The following is a 17587-nucleotide window of genomic DNA, read 5'->3' as shown; positions in this document are numbered from 1 at the left end:
CTTTTTATTCAGCCCGTACCCAGTGAACAAATAACAACAAAAGCTTTGTTTCATAGTTTTTAAAATAAAAATATTTAAATTCTAAATAACAATTAAACCCAATCAAACATAAATCAGGCAGTGTGAAGTCGTTAAGAATTCAACATAGTTTAAAAAAGGGTTGCATTTCTTTGGCAACTCCTATCCCCAACCTTTCGGTGCTTTTCAGAATTCTTCCCCACCACGAATCATCAAATCATCAAAGGCAAACCAATAACCAACAAACAACGAAAGCAAGGCGAAGTCAGTCACACATTCGGATCACAATTCGAATTATATTTGCGCAATATACAAGAAAAAGCTTTCAGTTAATTTTCTTCTTAGCTATTTTTATTCAATCATTCTTTGAAAATCATCTGCCTGGTGAGGTAGTACGGAGAATATTGGTGCAGTTCACATCGCTTTTTGCAAATAATTATATGCAAAAAGAAAAAATTGCGATACATTTCTTTGTATTCACGTGTGAGTTCGGTTGTATGTGCGTGTGAAAAACGAAGGAACAAGAAAGCAATTGGCCCAAAGGAAGACAAGCAAATAATTGGCAAATTTGCAAGCGTGTAATTTTAGCGAAAATAGCATAAACTACTGGAATAATTGTGTTTTTGGGAAAATATAAAGTAATTTATAGAATCCAAAATGCAGCAAATGACCCAAATTATTACAAATTTACTTTCTTCGGATAACGATGTAATCAAAAAGGTACGTAGTGCACATAAATTATTTTATCTAGGTTAATTACAGAAAGTGTCACAATGTCAATTAATGTTTAAATAGTGAATGAAATGAATTACAAAAGTAAATTAAGAATTCAAGAAAAAAATTCTTATTTTTTTTTGTAAAGTAGGGACAGATATTCTAACGATAAAAACACGTGGATGCGCGCCATCATTCGCTAGCATGCTTTGCTACATTATTCATCGCAGTGTGGTCTATGTCATATTTGATTTTCTTCTCGTTTTTAATTTCATCTTTTGCTGCTTTCAACTCAATTCCAATACATATTTACTTACATATCTACACTTAATTTTTGCAACGTATACTATTTTTTAATTGAACATATGTCAATTGTTGCTAAAAATGTATTCAAGGTATTAGAATTTATATATTTATTATGCACTTATAAAACTACTAAAATTTTGTGACAGAATCTAAGACATAATTAATAATAATCGAATATTTATGGATATTTTGAAAACTGCAGCAAAACACGTGTTCGCAAGATTTCTAATAAGAAAGTGCACATACATAGGTGTGTATATTTCGGAATAAATGCTTGCTAACACCCACCCATCGACTGTGCAGTGTGTGATACGACCGGTTTCTTCCACGCCGGCCGGCTATCACTACACAAAGAAAACGTTTTTGAAATTTTTGATTTCACGAATTTGCTTTTAATACATGTGTATATTTTGCATTCGGTTGCCAAGTCCAATATATAATACCTTTAAACACCGAATTTCCGTTCAATTAACCATAAGCTGCAGCAGTTATATGTATAGATTTATTTATATGTGTATGTACTTACTATATACGTAGATTTCATAAATGTGTTCATTTATAAAAGGAAAGAAATGAATGGAACTGTTGCGTCGCTAGGCAAAGGCAAAGGCATGCAGCATTAAATTCTTGAATATTGTTGTTGGATGTGGGGTGGGGCCAAATAACAACGCATCTCACATCAAAATTTGCTAGATACAAATATATATGTGTTTGTATATATGTATATATCATCCAAATATGTCTACGAACAAATTTACACTTTTCTAATTGTTTCTTCTATGCTTTTCCTATCAGCTTTTGGGATGAGTAATAATCATGCATGTCTTGCTTAATTAATTTAAATACTCGAGAGCACATGCTTGTGCGTCGTGATAGTTTTTGGTATAATTTTGTTTTCGTTTTTTTTTTTTTTTTTGTTAGGCAAGTCATACATACTGGAATTTTAATAGCGTAATTAATAGTTTCAAGAGCCACGTTTCTTTTATTTACGCCAGCTAATTAAATACATACATACATAGATATATATACATATGTACATATGCATACATGGTACTAATTTATATGAATGTATTTTCGAAGCTTTTTTTAATCTTTGACTTCTTTAACTACTCGAAACGTGACAGTTATTTTAGATATATTAAAAAATATAAATTTTTTCTGGTATATGTTTAGTGCAAACATATATTTGTATATTCTTTATATGTATGTATTTGAAGTAGCGCCAAAGCAATTAAGGTTATATTACAACCGTGTTCGACCTATATTATAAAGTATTGTGCACACCTAAGTATCAATTGCATGTGTTAATATAAATAATAACAATATAATAATGTATACATAAAATAATATAACTTTATATTGGTGGATTAAATAAAAAAAAAAAATAAACTATACCCAGTTTAAAATATTCATAACGATAACTTACCAGAACAAGTTTGTATGATATATTTATAAAGTTAAATGGGGTTTTGCAAAAACTATTTTATTTTATTTATTATAAACTAAAAAAAAATATTAGAATTTATGTTATTTTAAATAATATGTCTCCATTTACAGGCTACCGCTGATTTGCAAGAGGCTTACAAGCGTCCTGAGACTATACCAGCTCTTTGCGAAATTGCCGTATCAGCACCGGAGCCACAGGTCCGTCAATATTCTGCTGTACTACTCAAGAAGCACTTGGCAAAATTGCGTCAATGGAACAAAGTACCAGTTGAGCAACAACAACTGTAAATATCATAAGAAAATGTTTACAACTAAATTGCTAACTCATCCACTTTTTTTTATAGTATTAAGCAAGGTATGCTTAATGCCCTCATGCAGGAGCAGCAAAAGTCTGTACGTAAAGCTATTGCTCAATTTGTTGGTGTTTTGGTGCGTCATGAAGCCAAAAAGTCCGACTCATGGATGAGCGAAGTGTTGAAGTTCATCTACAGCAATTGCTCTTCGGCGGATCCCAAGCAGAGCGAGTTGGGTTCATCAACATTTGCCATTTTGGCCGATGCGGCACCCGATCAATTCTTGCAACATATGGAATCGGTTTGTGAAATGTTCACTGCTGCATTGGTGGCCACCGAAGCCACCGGCAACATGGCAACGCCTGTTATTTTCAACATTCTAACTGGCATGACTTACTTGGTGCCATTCACATTGGGTCACAACACAGCGGAACAAACGTTACAGAAGTCCATACCGTTGATTGTTAAATCACTTCAAGCATTTGCTGTGCAACCTGAGGTCGATCAATTTGTACATGCCTTCGATATTCTCGAGAGTATGGCAGATTTGAATGCTAAACTACTGAACAACCATATCAAAATGCTGTTGGAGTTCTGTTTGGAGGCAGCAAGTAATGCCCAGCTGGATAGCGCTGTGCGCATTAAGGCCGTCGCCTATGTTGGCTGGTTGGTGCGCCTAAAGAAGAAATTGATAATCAAACAAAAGTTGATCGAACCCATAATCAGGGTAGTTTTCAATTTGATGGCAACTGAACCAGAGGACGAAGACGGTGAGTGCTCTTAATATTGTATAGAACTCATTTAAATATTAATTTGTGGTATCATTGTATTCGGTTTACATTTTAGATGATGAAGAATACTTTTTGGGTGAAGACAACTCAAACCCCATGACAACGGCTACCCAAACAATGGATCTGCTGGCATTGAGCGTACCACCAGAGAAGTTGATTCCGCCATTGTTGCAGCTATTGGAACCCGCCTTGCAGGGCCAGGACCCACTGCCACGTCGTGCTGCCTACTTGAGCATGGCTGTTATAGCCGAAGGCTGCTCGGAGGCTATTTGCAACAAGTACCTCGAAACAATGTTGAATATTGTCAAAGTGGGCATCACCGACCCAATACCACTTGTACGCAATGCCGCCTTCTTTGCGCTCGGACAATTCTCCGAGCATTTGCAGCCTGACATCACCAAATTCGCACCACAAATTCTGCCAATACTCTTTGAGTTCTTACATCAGCTGTGCAATGAATTGCGAGTAAGTTAACAAATTGATAGGCGTATATTTGCCCTCTTCTGGACATTTTAAAGATATTTATTCAATTGCATACATATGTACACATGAAAAATCAAAATCAAAACAAATTGCGATAATACTGCTTTTTTGGTAACTTTGTACATTTTTGGCTCTCTTTGTGTTTTTTCCTTTCCACTGACGCTTACCAAAAGGCATCCTGGCCGAACGATGTAGTCACCGAGCCATGGCCGCCTAAAACTGATACCATACTTTATATGAATCAGCTGCAAATCAAGCGAAAATCGGTTTTAACCAATTATGTAGTGAAATTTGAGCTAATTATGCTAGTTAATTTTGATTTTCATGCACTGTAGCTAGCAAATAGTTGATTGTATAGATTTTTATTTGCACTTTAATCAGCATTTATCAACTTAATCCGATATGTATATATATGTATATAGACTAATAAAATTAATTTTACTCCGTTTATTCCTTAGAGCGGCGGCACTGAACCCAAGCACATTGATCGTATGTTCTACGCGCTGGAAACGTTCTGTGAAAATTTGGAAGATGAATTGGTGCCACACCTGCCGGTGCTTATGGAAATGTAAATAACCACAGTTAATTAAATGAATAGTGAGCGGAGTAATTGTATATTTCTTTCTTACAGCTTATTCGAAGCTCTAAACCCCAACAACTCGGTTCGTGTGCGCGAATTGGCTTTAAGTGCCATTTCTGCTGCAGCGAATGCCACAAACGAGAATATGTTGCCCTATTTCCCACGCCTCATCACCATTTTGCAATCATATTTGGCACCAACTGAAAACGAGGATATCATCAGTTTGCGCCCACAAGCCATTGACACCTTGGCTGCCTTGGCACGCACGATCGGCAAGCAAAATTTCATGCCGTTAGCCACCGACACCATGACGTTCGCCTTGAATTTGCTCGAAAAGGCCGAGGATCCGGATGTACGTCGCGCCCTTTACAATCTTATTGCTTCTTTGGCCGAGGTAGTAAATGAAGAGATGGCCTCCGTGTTCCCGAAGGTAATTGAACGCATGTTTGACTCCATACTCTCTACGGAGGAGGTAGTCCCGGAATTCAAAGACGATGATGGTGTGCCAGCTCCAGCCGAGGAGGCCGATGAGAACGAAGATGATATCGATATTGAAAACTCTGATGGAGAAGATGATGATTTGGACAACATTGCTGGATACAGTGTTGAAAATTCCTACTTGGATGAGAAGGAGGAGGCCATTTTGGCATTGAAGGAATTTGCCGAGCATACCGGCGCCGCTTTCATTCCTTATTTGGAGAAATCTTATCAAAACGTTTACAAGATGATCGATCATCCACAGGAAGATATACGCAAAGTTTCAATTGACGCATTGAGCTCATTCGTTGTGGCGCTCTTCAAGCAGCAAGATGTGCAAGGCGTCTCCAATGCCATTACAATCTTGATACCTAAATTGGGTCAAATTGTGCACGATGACGAAGAAGTATCCGTTGTTTTGTCTGCCCTCGAAGGTTTGGGTGATCTTCTTAAAGAGCTGAAGCAAATCTCTTTGCCAACTGTCGAACTTCGTGACGTTGTCTTCGCTTGCATAACCGACGTTCTGCAGGGCAAGGTCGCTTGTCAATTTGACGAGTCGACTGGCGATGATGATGAAGATGCTGAGGAGAGCGAATACGACGAGGCCATTGTAGAGGGTGCTGGCAATATGCTGCCACTCTTAGGCGCAGCAATGGGAGCCGATCAATTCAGACCATACTTTGAGCGCACCTATCCGATTATCTTGCAGAAATTGGTAAGTGAAGAAAGGAATACGAATTTTAAACTTCTTAATACATAAAAACTATTTACAGCAAAAGGCAAAGAAAAACGAAGACCTTGAATCACAGCGCGCTTTCGCCTATGGCGCTTTAGCTGAATGCTTTGCACCACTGGGAAGTCACACCGGTACATTCTTCAACGCATTCTGTCCAGTTATGATCGGTGGTCTCACTGACGAGTTCGATCAAGCTCGCCAAAACGCCGTATACGGCCTGGGTGAATTGGTGCTATACTCCGGAGATAAATCATATGAGTAAGTGATTCTGTTATTATTTAACGTTTACTCTTTTTAATCGAACATTTCATTTGCCTTTGCAGAGCTTATCCACACATTCTAAACGCCCTCTCCCAGGCCGTTGCCAAGGAGGCCAAGCCAAGTGCATTGGACAATATTTGTGGTGCTATTGCACGTCTTATCATCAGCAACATTTCGTTGGTGCCGCTTGCACAGGTACTACCAGTATTCATGCAACATTTACCACTACGCGAAGATTTCGACGAAAACGCCTCAATCTTCAAGTGCTTGAAGCAGCTATATTTGCAAGCACGAGACGCAATTGCCGGTTCATTGGAACAGGTCATTGCCATTGCCATACATGTGCTCTACAAAAATGAATACACAGAAAAGGATACATACGACACAGCGTTGGGTCTACTGCACGAAATTCGTGAAAATTATCCCGACAAATTCAGTGCTGTGGCCATTTCGAACCCCGAAATTGTTGCTTACTTGCAAACGCTGTAAATGAGAATGGGATGAATGACATGTCAATGAATAGCAAGTGGACATAAATTTCATGTATTTCAGCTAATTTTGCAATTATTTGAATTTATAATGTATGGTAAATGGTTATATACACCATTGCAATTAACATAGAAAGAGTAGTTTAGAAGACGGCATACATACAGAGACACCCCTCGCTAATCAAACGAATATCAAATAATGCAACAATTGAAATCTCTCTGTAATTCGGTACTAATTCGTTCGTGTTATTTTCCTTACTTCCCCGGGGTGAATCAAAGAATAAAAAAGACTAAGACTGCGCGCATTTTCAAAACAATGAAACAAAAAATGCTTTCTTGCTGTTCAATCGCAGCTGATAAAGCAAATTTTTAACCAGGGACTGAAATTGAAAACGAATATGTAACATGAAATTTTTATAAAAATTGTTAAAAAGTAGTATTTACTTTAATTAATTTTATTTTTCTATTTTTGCACAGAATTATTTTTGTGAATTTTCCGATTCAATGAAGCTGGTATAAATATTTCTTTTTGAAAAATATATGTAAATGAAAAATATTAATATAATTACGTATCAGTCCCTGTTCGAACTTAAGTATTTGTATAATTAAATATTAATTTTTTGCATGTTTTGAAAAATTAACACAATTTAACTATATTAATTCCATATATTTTCTAATTACTTGAAGCAAACGAATTCAATTGATAAACATTTTTGATGAAATCCTTAGTATCCTACTGTACAACAAAGGCAGTAATTTATTATTATTTATAGTTTAATGAGTAATGAGTAATGAAAAGCAACATGTAATAGTAATGAATACTTGTATACTCGATCGTTAAACGTTAAACGTCCGCATAAGGCAACTAAGACACAACAACTACTACATAAATTACATTTTTATTTTGTTTAAAAAACACTTCGAACTGGTTATTATAGAAAGAAATAAAAAAAATTAAAACTTAAAATGCCTTAGATTTAAACATAGTTTTGTATATTTAAGATATACACATGGAGAAGCCTTCCACATACAAATTTCATCTCCAAAATTCCTCAAATAAAATAAAGACAATTTTCGTAAAAATTGTATTTTCGCAGCGTCGCAATATTCGACGCGCTCAATTGTTCAATGCAAAATCTGCATGTTATGTGTGCATACGCTAAATCTTCTCCGCCTCAATGGAGGTGGTCTTTTAATCTCCAAGTGAATATAAAAAGGCTGTGATATAAACTCTGTGTCAAGTTGTTATAAAACAAAAGAAAGAATACGAAAACAGTTCGCGTGTCCCAAAGACGCTTGCGTACACATCACAACAAGAAATAAAATATTTTTGTTTCTTTTATTTTAAAGCTGGCACATGCTTCACCTTACATTTTTATCATTCAATTTTTAACCCACACAGGTCATTCACAACTGCTGCAGTGTTTGGCTCCTTGATCTCCCAATGTGTTCCCATATTTATTTATGTTTAATTTTAGTTGGTTTGACCAACAACACTTAACCCCCTCTCCCCTCACAACACCCACACAGTGGGCACTGCAGACTTGCTACACAGTCAATTAAACATCGGTTTTAGTGTTTGTCTAAAACTTTGCTGTGTTTTAGCGTATATCCCCTATAAGTTTATCCGAAAGTTAGGCATTGCCAGTGCGCAAAACTTAAATTTTATTTTTAACGCTTTTTTCATCATTACATTCTAGTATGTATTACACAGCAATTGAATTAATAATAATAAAAATTATTAAAATTGCATACTCAATCCATGTTTAATAAAACGAAATGCGATTCGTTTTTTTTTCTCTCAATAAAATAAAATGATTTGTAACTTCAATACGAAATTTTGTATTTTATTTTATTTTCTTAAGTCTTTAGTTGTTAATTTGTATTCGCAAATTAGATAAGTACTAGAAATTCACTAAATTGAATATTATACGCATAATTTTTGGAAGAAAATGTAATGAATTCAATTAAATGTCTTATAGAAATTTTGCATTGTGGTATTTGTTTTTAATAAAATGTAAAATTGGAATAAAATGCTTGAAAAGAAATGTGCAATCATTACTTTTGTTAGAAGACCTCATATGGACATCGATATTCTACAAATGTAGAGATCTACGTGGAACGATTCAAAAATGTAGGTATTTTAGCTATTTCTGAAAGTACTTTACAGTTAGAAAGAGAGTTCACTGTCTCTTTACGGCATTTTCCCGGTGAAATCTTAGTTTTCAACTTTAAATAAATAAAACTGCGATAGATATTGAATATAGTTGATCACATTATTTCTGTATTTCTTTAGTTTTGCCTGCACTTGCATTAAATTTCTTGCGCTTAACCATATTATTCTTCATATTATTTTTTTGCATTCGACTTTCTTCCTTGTCCTGCTCTATGTCGCCCACTTGTGTCGAAACCTGCAGTTGCAATTTCTCCATGACGGACATCTTTGATGGATCTTTAGCCGCCAATTTGGCATTATCCTTGACGCGTTCCTTTCGCAATATTTGCAAGCGTTTGTCTTGTTCCACTTTCCTGCGCAGTTCTTGCAGCGCCATTGTGTATTGCTTGGCATACTCGGCCTCATAGTTGGTCTTTACGGTCATTTCGTTGGTTAGAATTTTACCCACTTCTCCGAGAATATGCTGTAATATAAAGGAAATGTTTCCAGAAACATTAATTACAATCTGTCTAAAAGAAATCCTTATGATAGTGTTATATTACATTGAATTGTTGCAGTTCCTTTTGTGTTAGCATAGTTATTGCTGTGCCTGGGCTGCCGGCACGCGCAGTACGGCCAATGCGATGTATATACGTTTTTATGTGTCTCGGCAGATCATAAGAGATGACGACGTCCACATCGGGTATGTCTATACCACGTGCTAATGCATCCGAACATACCAAACTACCGATAAAAAACATTTATGCATTTCTATTGAATTGAAAGTAGTTTAATAATATTACCCATTGATACGTCCACGGGCAAATTGACTCAACACATTTGCGCGCTCTTTTGGTGTAATGGATGCACTCAGCTCTCGTATAACCAAGTCTTCTTTAAATAAGGAATTCAGTACGAATGACAATCTAAGAAAGGAAATTTTCACATATTATCCAATTGGTTGATTGTAATGGATGATTTAGAGAATATACCTGTTCGACGACTCGGCACTGTTGGTGAAACATAGGAATTTGGTCCATTCATTTTCGTTAATCAGAGCGAAAAGCGTTAGCGGTTTTATACGATTTTCTATGATGCAATAACATTCGGACAGCTCTGCTGGCGTTGTATATTTGCCAATGAATTCACCTCGTCTCAATTCCTCACTCTTTTGCACTTCACTGCTTGTCGCGTCAGCGAACTTTTCTTGCACCTGCGATAAGTTTGCTAGTACGGATGTAAATAGTTTGGGCTGGAATAATCGCAAATTTTGTAGTTTTTCCGGATCTTGTGAAAGTGTCGCTGAAAACAGTAATTTATGAGGTTGTGTATCATACGAGGACTCCAATTCGCGAAAGCATAATGGTGCTGCGCGTCCTGAGAGCAGTTGATCGGAAGTAGCACGCACATGTTCGTCCAAATGATAAAGCCAATTCTGAAAAACAGCGTCCATTATACGATCGGCTTCGTCAATAACAAGGAATCGCAGAGCTTTTAAACAAAATCCTTTGGTGGCATGCAAATGATCGACCAATCGGCCAGGTGTTGTCACCACAATATCGACTTTGGAGTAATATTGCCCCTTGTACAATTCGACCAGTTTTTCTTGCTCCTGAGCGAATGGAAACTTTTTGGACAACAGACAAACAGACAGATCTGTTTTTTCACATAACTTCTTAAACACTTTAAACACTTGCAATGCTAATTCAGCAACTGGCAGCACAACCAATGCACGAATCTTCCGCTCAACACGATTGGCCAGCAATTGTACAACCGGTATGGCAAACGCGAGTGTTTTACCACTGCCCGTAGGCGCCGAAACACAGATATCACGCGGCCGGAATGGTGGCGGCTTGGCTTGAGCCTCTAGTAACCATGGTATCACTGCTGTTTGCACAGGGAATAGTCGGGAGAATTGCATTTCTTTAAGTGTATGACGTATATGTGGTGCTAAATAGGTTAATTTGTTAATGGCCGCATCATCGGACGCTGCATCACTTTTTGGTGCAACTGTTGTTGAAATTACTGTTGGATGTGCCAGCCACGAAGGCAACACCATATTGACTTTTTGGGGCTTGCTTTTGTCCACATCTTCGCCGAGCACTTGAAAATGGCTTTCTTCGGGTTCATCATCAGCAACTGGATCGACATCTTTATCGGTATCAATTACTTCTGCTGTGTTGATATCCTTAAGCTCTGATATAGCTGGGTCCTTACTGATAACATCATTCAAAGGTTTCTTCTTTTCGTGCCCAGCTTCAATGTCAATCAATTCCACGGTGCTCTTTTTTCTTTTACGTTTTTCCACTTTTTGAAGAATTTGCTGCAGAATGGCTTCCTCATTTTTACTCGCTTCCTGTGGTTTTTCAGTGGTATACCTACGAACATATAACTTTAGTTAAGTGATTATGTGTCAATCCATGGTAAACTAACCGATTTATCGTAAACAATTCCATTTTATTTAACAAATTTAGGACTAGTATTCGTTGTACACTTTTCCCAATTAAAACACGTGTGGAATGAGCATAAAAGAAAATCACAAAAACAAACGGATTTGGTAGTTGCCACATAACGAGTGGAAAGGAGTTACCAATTGTGCTATAAAAATTTATGGTGCTCTGAAAATACTTCGACTGCTTAAATTATATTTAACCGTTTCCGTTTTGTTTTCAAAAAACTTGATCCTGGCATATAGGATTTGCTTTCTTATTTATTTATTTATTTTTCGCACACATATAATAAGTTTTATAATCAGCTGCTTCTTTGTTGGCATAGTTGGCAGTATAAGGTTTTCAAAAACAATTTTTTTTATAAAAGTACGGTTTGCGATTAGAATGTAGACGGTCTTCCGGTGACATCAACAGTCACTCTCTAATTGTCCGATCTGCAGTATTTTACACTGTTGAATAACAGTGTACATCCCAAATGGACAACTAACACTGACCCCTAATATTTGCAACCGTAACACAACTAACTAACTAACACACAGCCCAAATATAACGGTTCAAAACACCTTTCTAAGGTTTGCTGTCGTTATTGATTGCGCTCTCTGCTTACGATTTACGAACATTTAACACGATCGCTGTTCAAAAGGTTACTTTATAGCTGTGAAGTGGCGATAGGGCCACTCGCTGTCGGCAGTTAGTTTAAAATAAAAGGTCCCTAAAACGTTATGGTCATTCAGACGCCTACAGTCTGGCGTAAAGAATCGTCAAAATAAACAATTCGCAAATCGACTAGATTGAATTCGTTTATACGGTTTAGAAGTGTCGAAATTACCAAAAAGCATAAAGTACATATCAAGTAAATAACGTTTGCTGAACTAGCTAAATACTATATAACAATAACAGCAAAGAGAATTAAGTGTCCTTCCTGGTAGCAGTATGGAGAAATCGTATCTGCATTTGATAACCTTTTTGTGCCTCCTCACGCTGAGCGCTTGTGTGACAACGTAAGTATCCTGTGTTTGACGAAGGATTTTTTCTGAGGATGCAGTACTAGCACAGGGCACAGGTGCATTTACAACAACTAAAATTATAAAAATTAATTAATTTAACTACATTATCAACGAACATATTTACATACATGTTGAGCTAATTAATTTTAAGGTTTTACCAGCGGCGGAGTATGCAAATATTATGTCAAGTGAATTGTGTCCAATTTAACTAGTAAGGAGGATCAAGTTCGGGTGTAACCGAAAATTTTATACTTGCGACATTTGCAAGTCTCAAAGAAGTGAAATCATTTTCAGGTATTCGTAAAAGTTTATATTAAAAAATGTATCAATTATTATTAGGCGTCTATAAGGAAAAAGTCAGGCTGATGGTCGAAAATTATTATTGTATATGGATTTTTGACGGATTCTTGTGGGCGTGGCAATAGTCCTATTTCTCCTATTTGCAGTACTGGACTCCCCAGAGTGCCAAGGGATATGTGTGTCAAGATTCTTTAAGATATCTCAACAGACGAATTTACGGACGGCAGACAGAGAGAGAGAGACTCAATTAGCCTTAGTCGTAACAAACAACAGTTAGGTGAACAAATCAATTATACTTTGCGCAACTTGATGTGAAAGTATAAAAAATTATCATTATTTGCACTATCTAAATCAAGTTAAATAATTGTTTTTTTAAGTATCAGTTGACAAACCCAATGAGGGACCATATATTTACTTTAGCAATTTGCTTTGTGCTTATGCCTGCAACAGCTGTTGAAACTTCTTTGCTAAGCAACTCAGAAGCTAATTTATTTTTATAAAAAAATTAATTAAGAAATTAAGTGCCACCTAAGTGCTTAAGAACAATTATATAAAAATAAAGCGTGTTCGAGAGCATTTGTTGAGTGCTAGTAAGAGTTCTATTAAATTCTTACATTGATACTAGTTTCTTTTCGTCGTTTTGCGTTTGAAGCCTAATTAGGACTTAGTCATGGCAGTTTTTAGATTTCCGCTTCACTGCACTTTGTGGGCGTTGCACCTGCCCGATTTTAGGGACAAATTGTGCATTTGATTGCTAATTCGCTAAATACTTGTAATGTAATGGTAATTTTCACATTTTACGTCTATGAATTATGCGATCATCTTTCTGCTAGAGCTAGCAGCTGTGCGCTTTCAAGATAGGCGCAATTGCTTCCCCTGCCGAGGCTAATCTTTATGTACATAGTATATGTATTTAAGGAAGTGAATTGCTTAAAATATGATGAATTGCATTGATAAAATTTAAGATAAACAATCCAATAATTTTAATTTTGACTTCACTCTTTACAGTAGTTCACCTGTGGAATCAGAAGAACGAAAATTTCCGCACGACTTCCTTTGGGGCGTCGGTTCGTCATCGTATCAAATTGAGGGTGGCTGGAATGCATCTGGCAAAGGAGAATCAATCTGGGATCATCTAACACACGTTCATCCGGAAAAGATTCCTAATAAGGCAAATGGAGATATTTCAACAGACAGTTATCATCAGGTAAAATATACAATATCGTATATTGGAGGACAGTCTGCTCATCATAGTATAATATGTAATTAGAGATTTACATGAACAAAATATAAAATAAATTATCTCGTAGGCGATAGCTAGTGTGATAGAAAACAAGTAAGGAAGGACTAAGTTCGGGTGTAACCGAACATTTTATACTCTCGCAATTTATTTATATAATTTTATCAAGATAACAAACAATTTGACCCACATATTCGGCATATATATGGTATAAAGTCCATTGAAAGTTTGAAAATCCTAATATTAAGTATATGGGAGTTAGGTGAAGTTATGACTCGATTTTAGGCATGGAGACATTATATTAGAAGAAAAATATTCCCTCTGAATTTATTCAAAATATCACCTATATTTTCGTTAAAAAATTTATTCGAAGCTCTAAGGTCCTCATATTCGATGTATGAGGCCTTGAATACTTAGGGTCCGATTTTGGCGATTTTTAGAAGAGCGATGCCACACTATAAATGCAGTATTTGTGCAAAGTTCTATTCCGATATCTGCACTGGTGCTTCCTTTATATATTGTAAAGTAAACGATTCAGATCGTCTTCAAAGTTCTGGTATATGGGAAGTAGGCGTGGTTGTGAACCGATTTGGCCTATTTTCACAACATATAATTGGGATGCAAGGGAAATATTACAAACCGAATTTAATTGAAATTGGTCGAGTAGTTTCGGAGATATGGTTTTTGACCCATAAGTGGGCGGAATCACGCTCATTTAAAATTTTGTTTACAATTTTGAATGCAGCTCTTCTGTGCCTTCTTTATAATGAAATTTAAGGCTTCTGTTGGTTTTCCTTACTGAATTACTTTGGTATATATAACCTTCTATCTAACCCGTTTAGTTTAAGGACTTATAAACAACCGTTATGTGAACAAAACTATAATACTCTCTTAGCAACTTATTGCGAGAGTATAAAAATACAAAATGAAAGTCATCAGAAAATGTCTCTAATTAAAGAAACGTCGATAAAACATCAGACTGCGTGGTTTCATTGTATTCTGAGTTATCTTTTCATTATCAACCGGAATGTCTATTTTTTGTGAAACATCAATATAAACTTCTTATTTAGATATTCTTATCAAATTTATAACAATCTAATTATCTGTTCTCCTCCACACAGTGGCGTCGCGATGTGCAAATGTTACGCGAACTAAATGTAAATATGTATCGATTTTCCATCTCATGGCCTCGCATTCTGCCCGGCGGCTATATGAATGACGTAAATAGTGAAGGTATTCGTTACTACAACGATCTGATTAACGAGCTGCTCCATTATAACATCACACCAATGGTCACAATCTATCACTGGGAGCTGCCGCAACGTCTACAAGAATTGGGTGGTTGGACCAATCCCGAAATTATACCCGTATATAAAGACTATGCACGTCTGCTGTTCGAGACGTATGGCGATCGTGTTAAAATTTGGACAACGATCAATGAACCTTGGCAGATATGTGATTTGGGCTATGGCCGTGATTACTTGGCGCCCTCATATAATTATCCCGGAATTCCAATCTATCTATGTGCACACAACTTGCTCAAGGCACATGCCGAAGCGGTACATATATATCGTGACCAGTATCAGGAATTACAGAAAGGCAAAATCGGTATTACTGTGTACTCAACATGGATGGAACCGAAAACCGATTCGGAGGACGATCGATTAGCGACCGATCGTGCTTTGCAATTCTATATAGGTTGGTTTGCGCACCCGATATTCTCGAAGGATGGAAATTATCCACAAGTCATGATCGATCGTATTGGCAATTTGAGCAAAGAGCAAGGATTCACTCGTTCGCGTTTGCCGGAATTCACAGCTGAAGAAGTGCGTCGTATACGCGGAACAGCGGACTTCTTCGGCGTCAATCATTACACATCGCTGCTAGTGACGGAAAACGATCAAAACAACAGTATGAATTACTCAAAACCATCTTTTGATGACGATAAGGGCGTTATAGAGGATCAAGATCCAAACTGGATAGCATCGAGTTTGGATTGGTTGAAGGTAAGTCGATTAAGTTTTAACTGAGAAAGCTGAAATGCATATGCGAAGATAGAATGTATAAATTTAGAAAAGGTGTAAGATATTCAATATTAGTTATCGGATTTGCATGAATTAATGACTGATTAAGAAATTAAAATATTTATTTTATGTACAAGTGTTGAAGTCAAGTTATGATAATAACACCGAAATACTTGAGATCATCACTCCTGTGATTTAAAGTTAAAATCTCGACAGAGTTTACAAATGAAATTTTACATCTTATGAAATGATGACATTATGAAATGAACTTAAAGCTTTGTAGATATAACTTTGTATTTAGTTTTCCAGAAGAAGTATGAATTGCATAGTCACTAAAACTTTATTCATTCAAAAAATGCAGGTCTATCCTAAAGGCTTATACAAATTACTCATGTGGATGGTGGAAGAATATAATAATCCTCCTATGATTATCACTGAAAATGGTATAAGCGACAATGGTGAACTTGAAGATTATGCACGCGTTGATTATCTGAATTCTTATCTATCTGGTAAGTCTGTAAATTAAGGCGTCGGTTATATATTTCTATATGATGATGAAATGATGAAATTAAAGTTTGTTGTTGCTTGTTTTCTAACTGTTCAATTATTAATAGTTTTTAAAACAAATTAAATATTTTATTACACTTTTATTGTTTAAATTTGAAAATAAATATGTTTTCTTCACAACTACAGCGATTCTGGACGCCATCGAAGATGGAGCAAACGTAAAGGGCTATGCTCATTGGAGCTTGATGAACAGCTTTGAATGGAAAGCTGGCTATACGTAAGTATTGTATATAACCCTTTAAGTTTTACTGAATTCTTTCGAAACTTTATTAAAAGTAACTGCATATATGGCTATACTATTTGTCAAATGTCACTTTTTCTACACATTTTAGTGCAATATTCGGTCTCTACAACGTCGACTTCAGCCACCCGAATCGTACGCGTTCACCGAAAATATCAGCCAAAGTTTATGCGCAAATTTGTAAGACGAACACGATCGATTTGAGCTATCGGCCAACATTGAACGAAACCCAAATTACCGCAATGACACGGCTGCCCGAAGATGAGGTCGTTGGCGATGGTACGTTGGGATTAATTAGTCAAAGTGTGCAAAGCTTAACATTACTGCTGTTATTTGTAAATTACATATTACGAATTTAAGTTCTTTAAAATTCTATGTAATGTTGTCAAAAGAAGGGTTTGGTAAATATATACATATCTATAATTAACTCCTTAACACCTCACTAATGAATTATGATATTTAAACTAATTGAATATACCCAATAAAAATTGTTTATGAAAGAATGATAATTTCTAGTTCTTGTCTCAAGTCAACGATTGCGTAATTGCTATTGGTTAAACTTTATATGTGTATAAGGTATGTACGTGAAATTATATTCTTGTTAACTATTTGTTATAGTATAATGTTATTGGCTTAACTGACATAAATTTTTACTTGATGTGAATATTATTACTTATTATAAAGTAATTAATTCAATAATTTTAATTCTGCACTAATCGGTCCACAATATTCTAGATTAACCTATCTCTAGCTTTTCAAGTTTTTACAAATGCCCTCCTGTACTGTGATCCTCTCTTTCAAATAGTATATCATAATTTGTGGCTTTGTTATATCCCTTTTCATTCCTTTTTAAGTCGTTGCAGCAGTCCGATTTTGAACATCTACAATACCAACATTCTCATAGTACCAAAGGATTATGTGTACCAAGTTTTATTAAGATATGTTGATTTTTAATCAAATTCTTAATTGATCGAATGGCCGAATGGTCAAAAGGCCGGCCAATGCGAGAA

At 36.0% G+C, this 17587-nt stretch overlaps 3 protein-coding genes across 3 annotated transcripts; 2 read left to right on the top strand and 1 right to left on the bottom strand.

The window, feature by feature from the left end:
* The first annotated feature begins 242 nt into the window (after positions 1–242).
* Positions 243–8424, top strand: LOC105211784 (importin-4). The gene is made up of 8 exons (XM_011183407.3): positions 243–738; positions 2596–2768; positions 2829–3547; positions 3624–4033; positions 4510–4619; positions 4683–5823; positions 5882–6102; positions 6168–8424. The coding sequence occupies exons 1-8, from the start codon at positions 676–678 to the stop codon at positions 6592–6594; spliced, it is 3264 nt and encodes a 1087-aa protein (XP_011181709.1). The 5' UTR covers positions 243–675; the 3' UTR covers positions 6595–8424.
* Positions 8425–8848: 424 nt separating this feature from the next.
* LOC105211806 (probable ATP-dependent RNA helicase Dbp73D) lies at positions 8849–11335 on the bottom strand. Its single transcript, XM_011183445.3, has 5 exons — positions 11182–11335; positions 9741–11126; positions 9552–9674; positions 9312–9492; positions 8849–9232 (listed from the first exon to the last, which is right to left on the bottom strand). Exons 1-5 carry the CDS (start codon positions 11316–11318, stop codon positions 8870–8872), a joined length of 2190 nt encoding a protein of 729 aa, XP_011181747.2. The 5' UTR covers positions 11319–11335; the 3' UTR covers positions 8849–8869.
* Positions 11336–11919: 584 nt separating this feature from the next.
* LOC105211814 (myrosinase 1) lies at positions 11920–17086 on the top strand. The gene is made up of 6 exons (XM_011183459.3): positions 11920–12199; positions 13514–13712; positions 14867–15751; positions 16131–16278; positions 16463–16553; positions 16669–17086. Exons 1-6 carry the CDS (start codon positions 12132–12134, stop codon positions 16934–16936), a joined length of 1659 nt encoding a protein of 552 aa, XP_011181761.1. The 5' UTR covers positions 11920–12131; the 3' UTR covers positions 16937–17086.
* Positions 17087–17587: the final 501 nt, after the last annotated feature.

Source organism: Zeugodacus cucurbitae, chromosome 4, assembly GCF_028554725.1.
Source record: "Zeugodacus cucurbitae isolate PBARC_wt_2022May chromosome 4, idZeuCucr1.2, whole genome shotgun sequence".
Classification (NCBI taxonomy): domain Eukaryota; kingdom Metazoa; phylum Arthropoda; class Insecta; order Diptera; family Tephritidae; genus Zeugodacus; species Zeugodacus cucurbitae.
This window is presented reverse-complemented; position numbering and strand designations above follow the sequence as displayed.

Excerpts from the sequence above, each read along its gene's own strand:
- LOC105211814 (XM_011183459.3), top strand. The coding sequence starts at position 12,132 with ATGGAGAAATCGTATCTGCATTTGATAACCTTTTTGTGCCTCCTCACG. Across the intron at positions 16,279-16,462 it reads TCTGAATTCTTATCTATCTG|CGATTCTGGACGCCATCGAA; the intron begins GTAAGTCTGTAA and ends TCACAACTACAG. Across the intron at positions 16,554-16,668 it reads GAATGGAAAGCTGGCTATAC|TGCAATATTCGGTCTCTACA; the intron begins GTAAGTATTGTA and ends TACACATTTTAG.
- LOC105211806 (XM_011183445.3), bottom strand. The coding sequence starts at position 11,318 with ATGTGGCAACTACCAAATCCGTTTGTTTTTGTGATTTTCTTTTATGCT. Across the intron at positions 11,127-11,181 it reads GAATTGTTTACGATAAATCG|GTATACCACTGAAAAACCAC; the intron begins GTTAGTTTACCA and ends ATATGTTCGTAG. Across the intron at positions 9,675-9,740 it reads AGTGCCGAGTCGTCGAACAG|ATTGTCATTCGTACTGAATT; the intron begins GTATATTCTCTA and ends TTCCTTTCTTAG.
- LOC105211784 (XM_011183407.3), top strand. The coding sequence starts at position 676 with ATGCAGCAAATGACCCAAATTATTACAAATTTACTTTCTTCGGATAAC. Across the intron at positions 739-2,595 it reads ATAACGATGTAATCAAAAAG|GCTACCGCTGATTTGCAAGA; the intron begins GTACGTAGTGCA and ends CTCCATTTACAG. Across the intron at positions 4,034-4,509 it reads AGCTGTGCAATGAATTGCGA|AGCGGCGGCACTGAACCCAA; the intron begins GTAAGTTAACAA and ends TTTATTCCTTAG.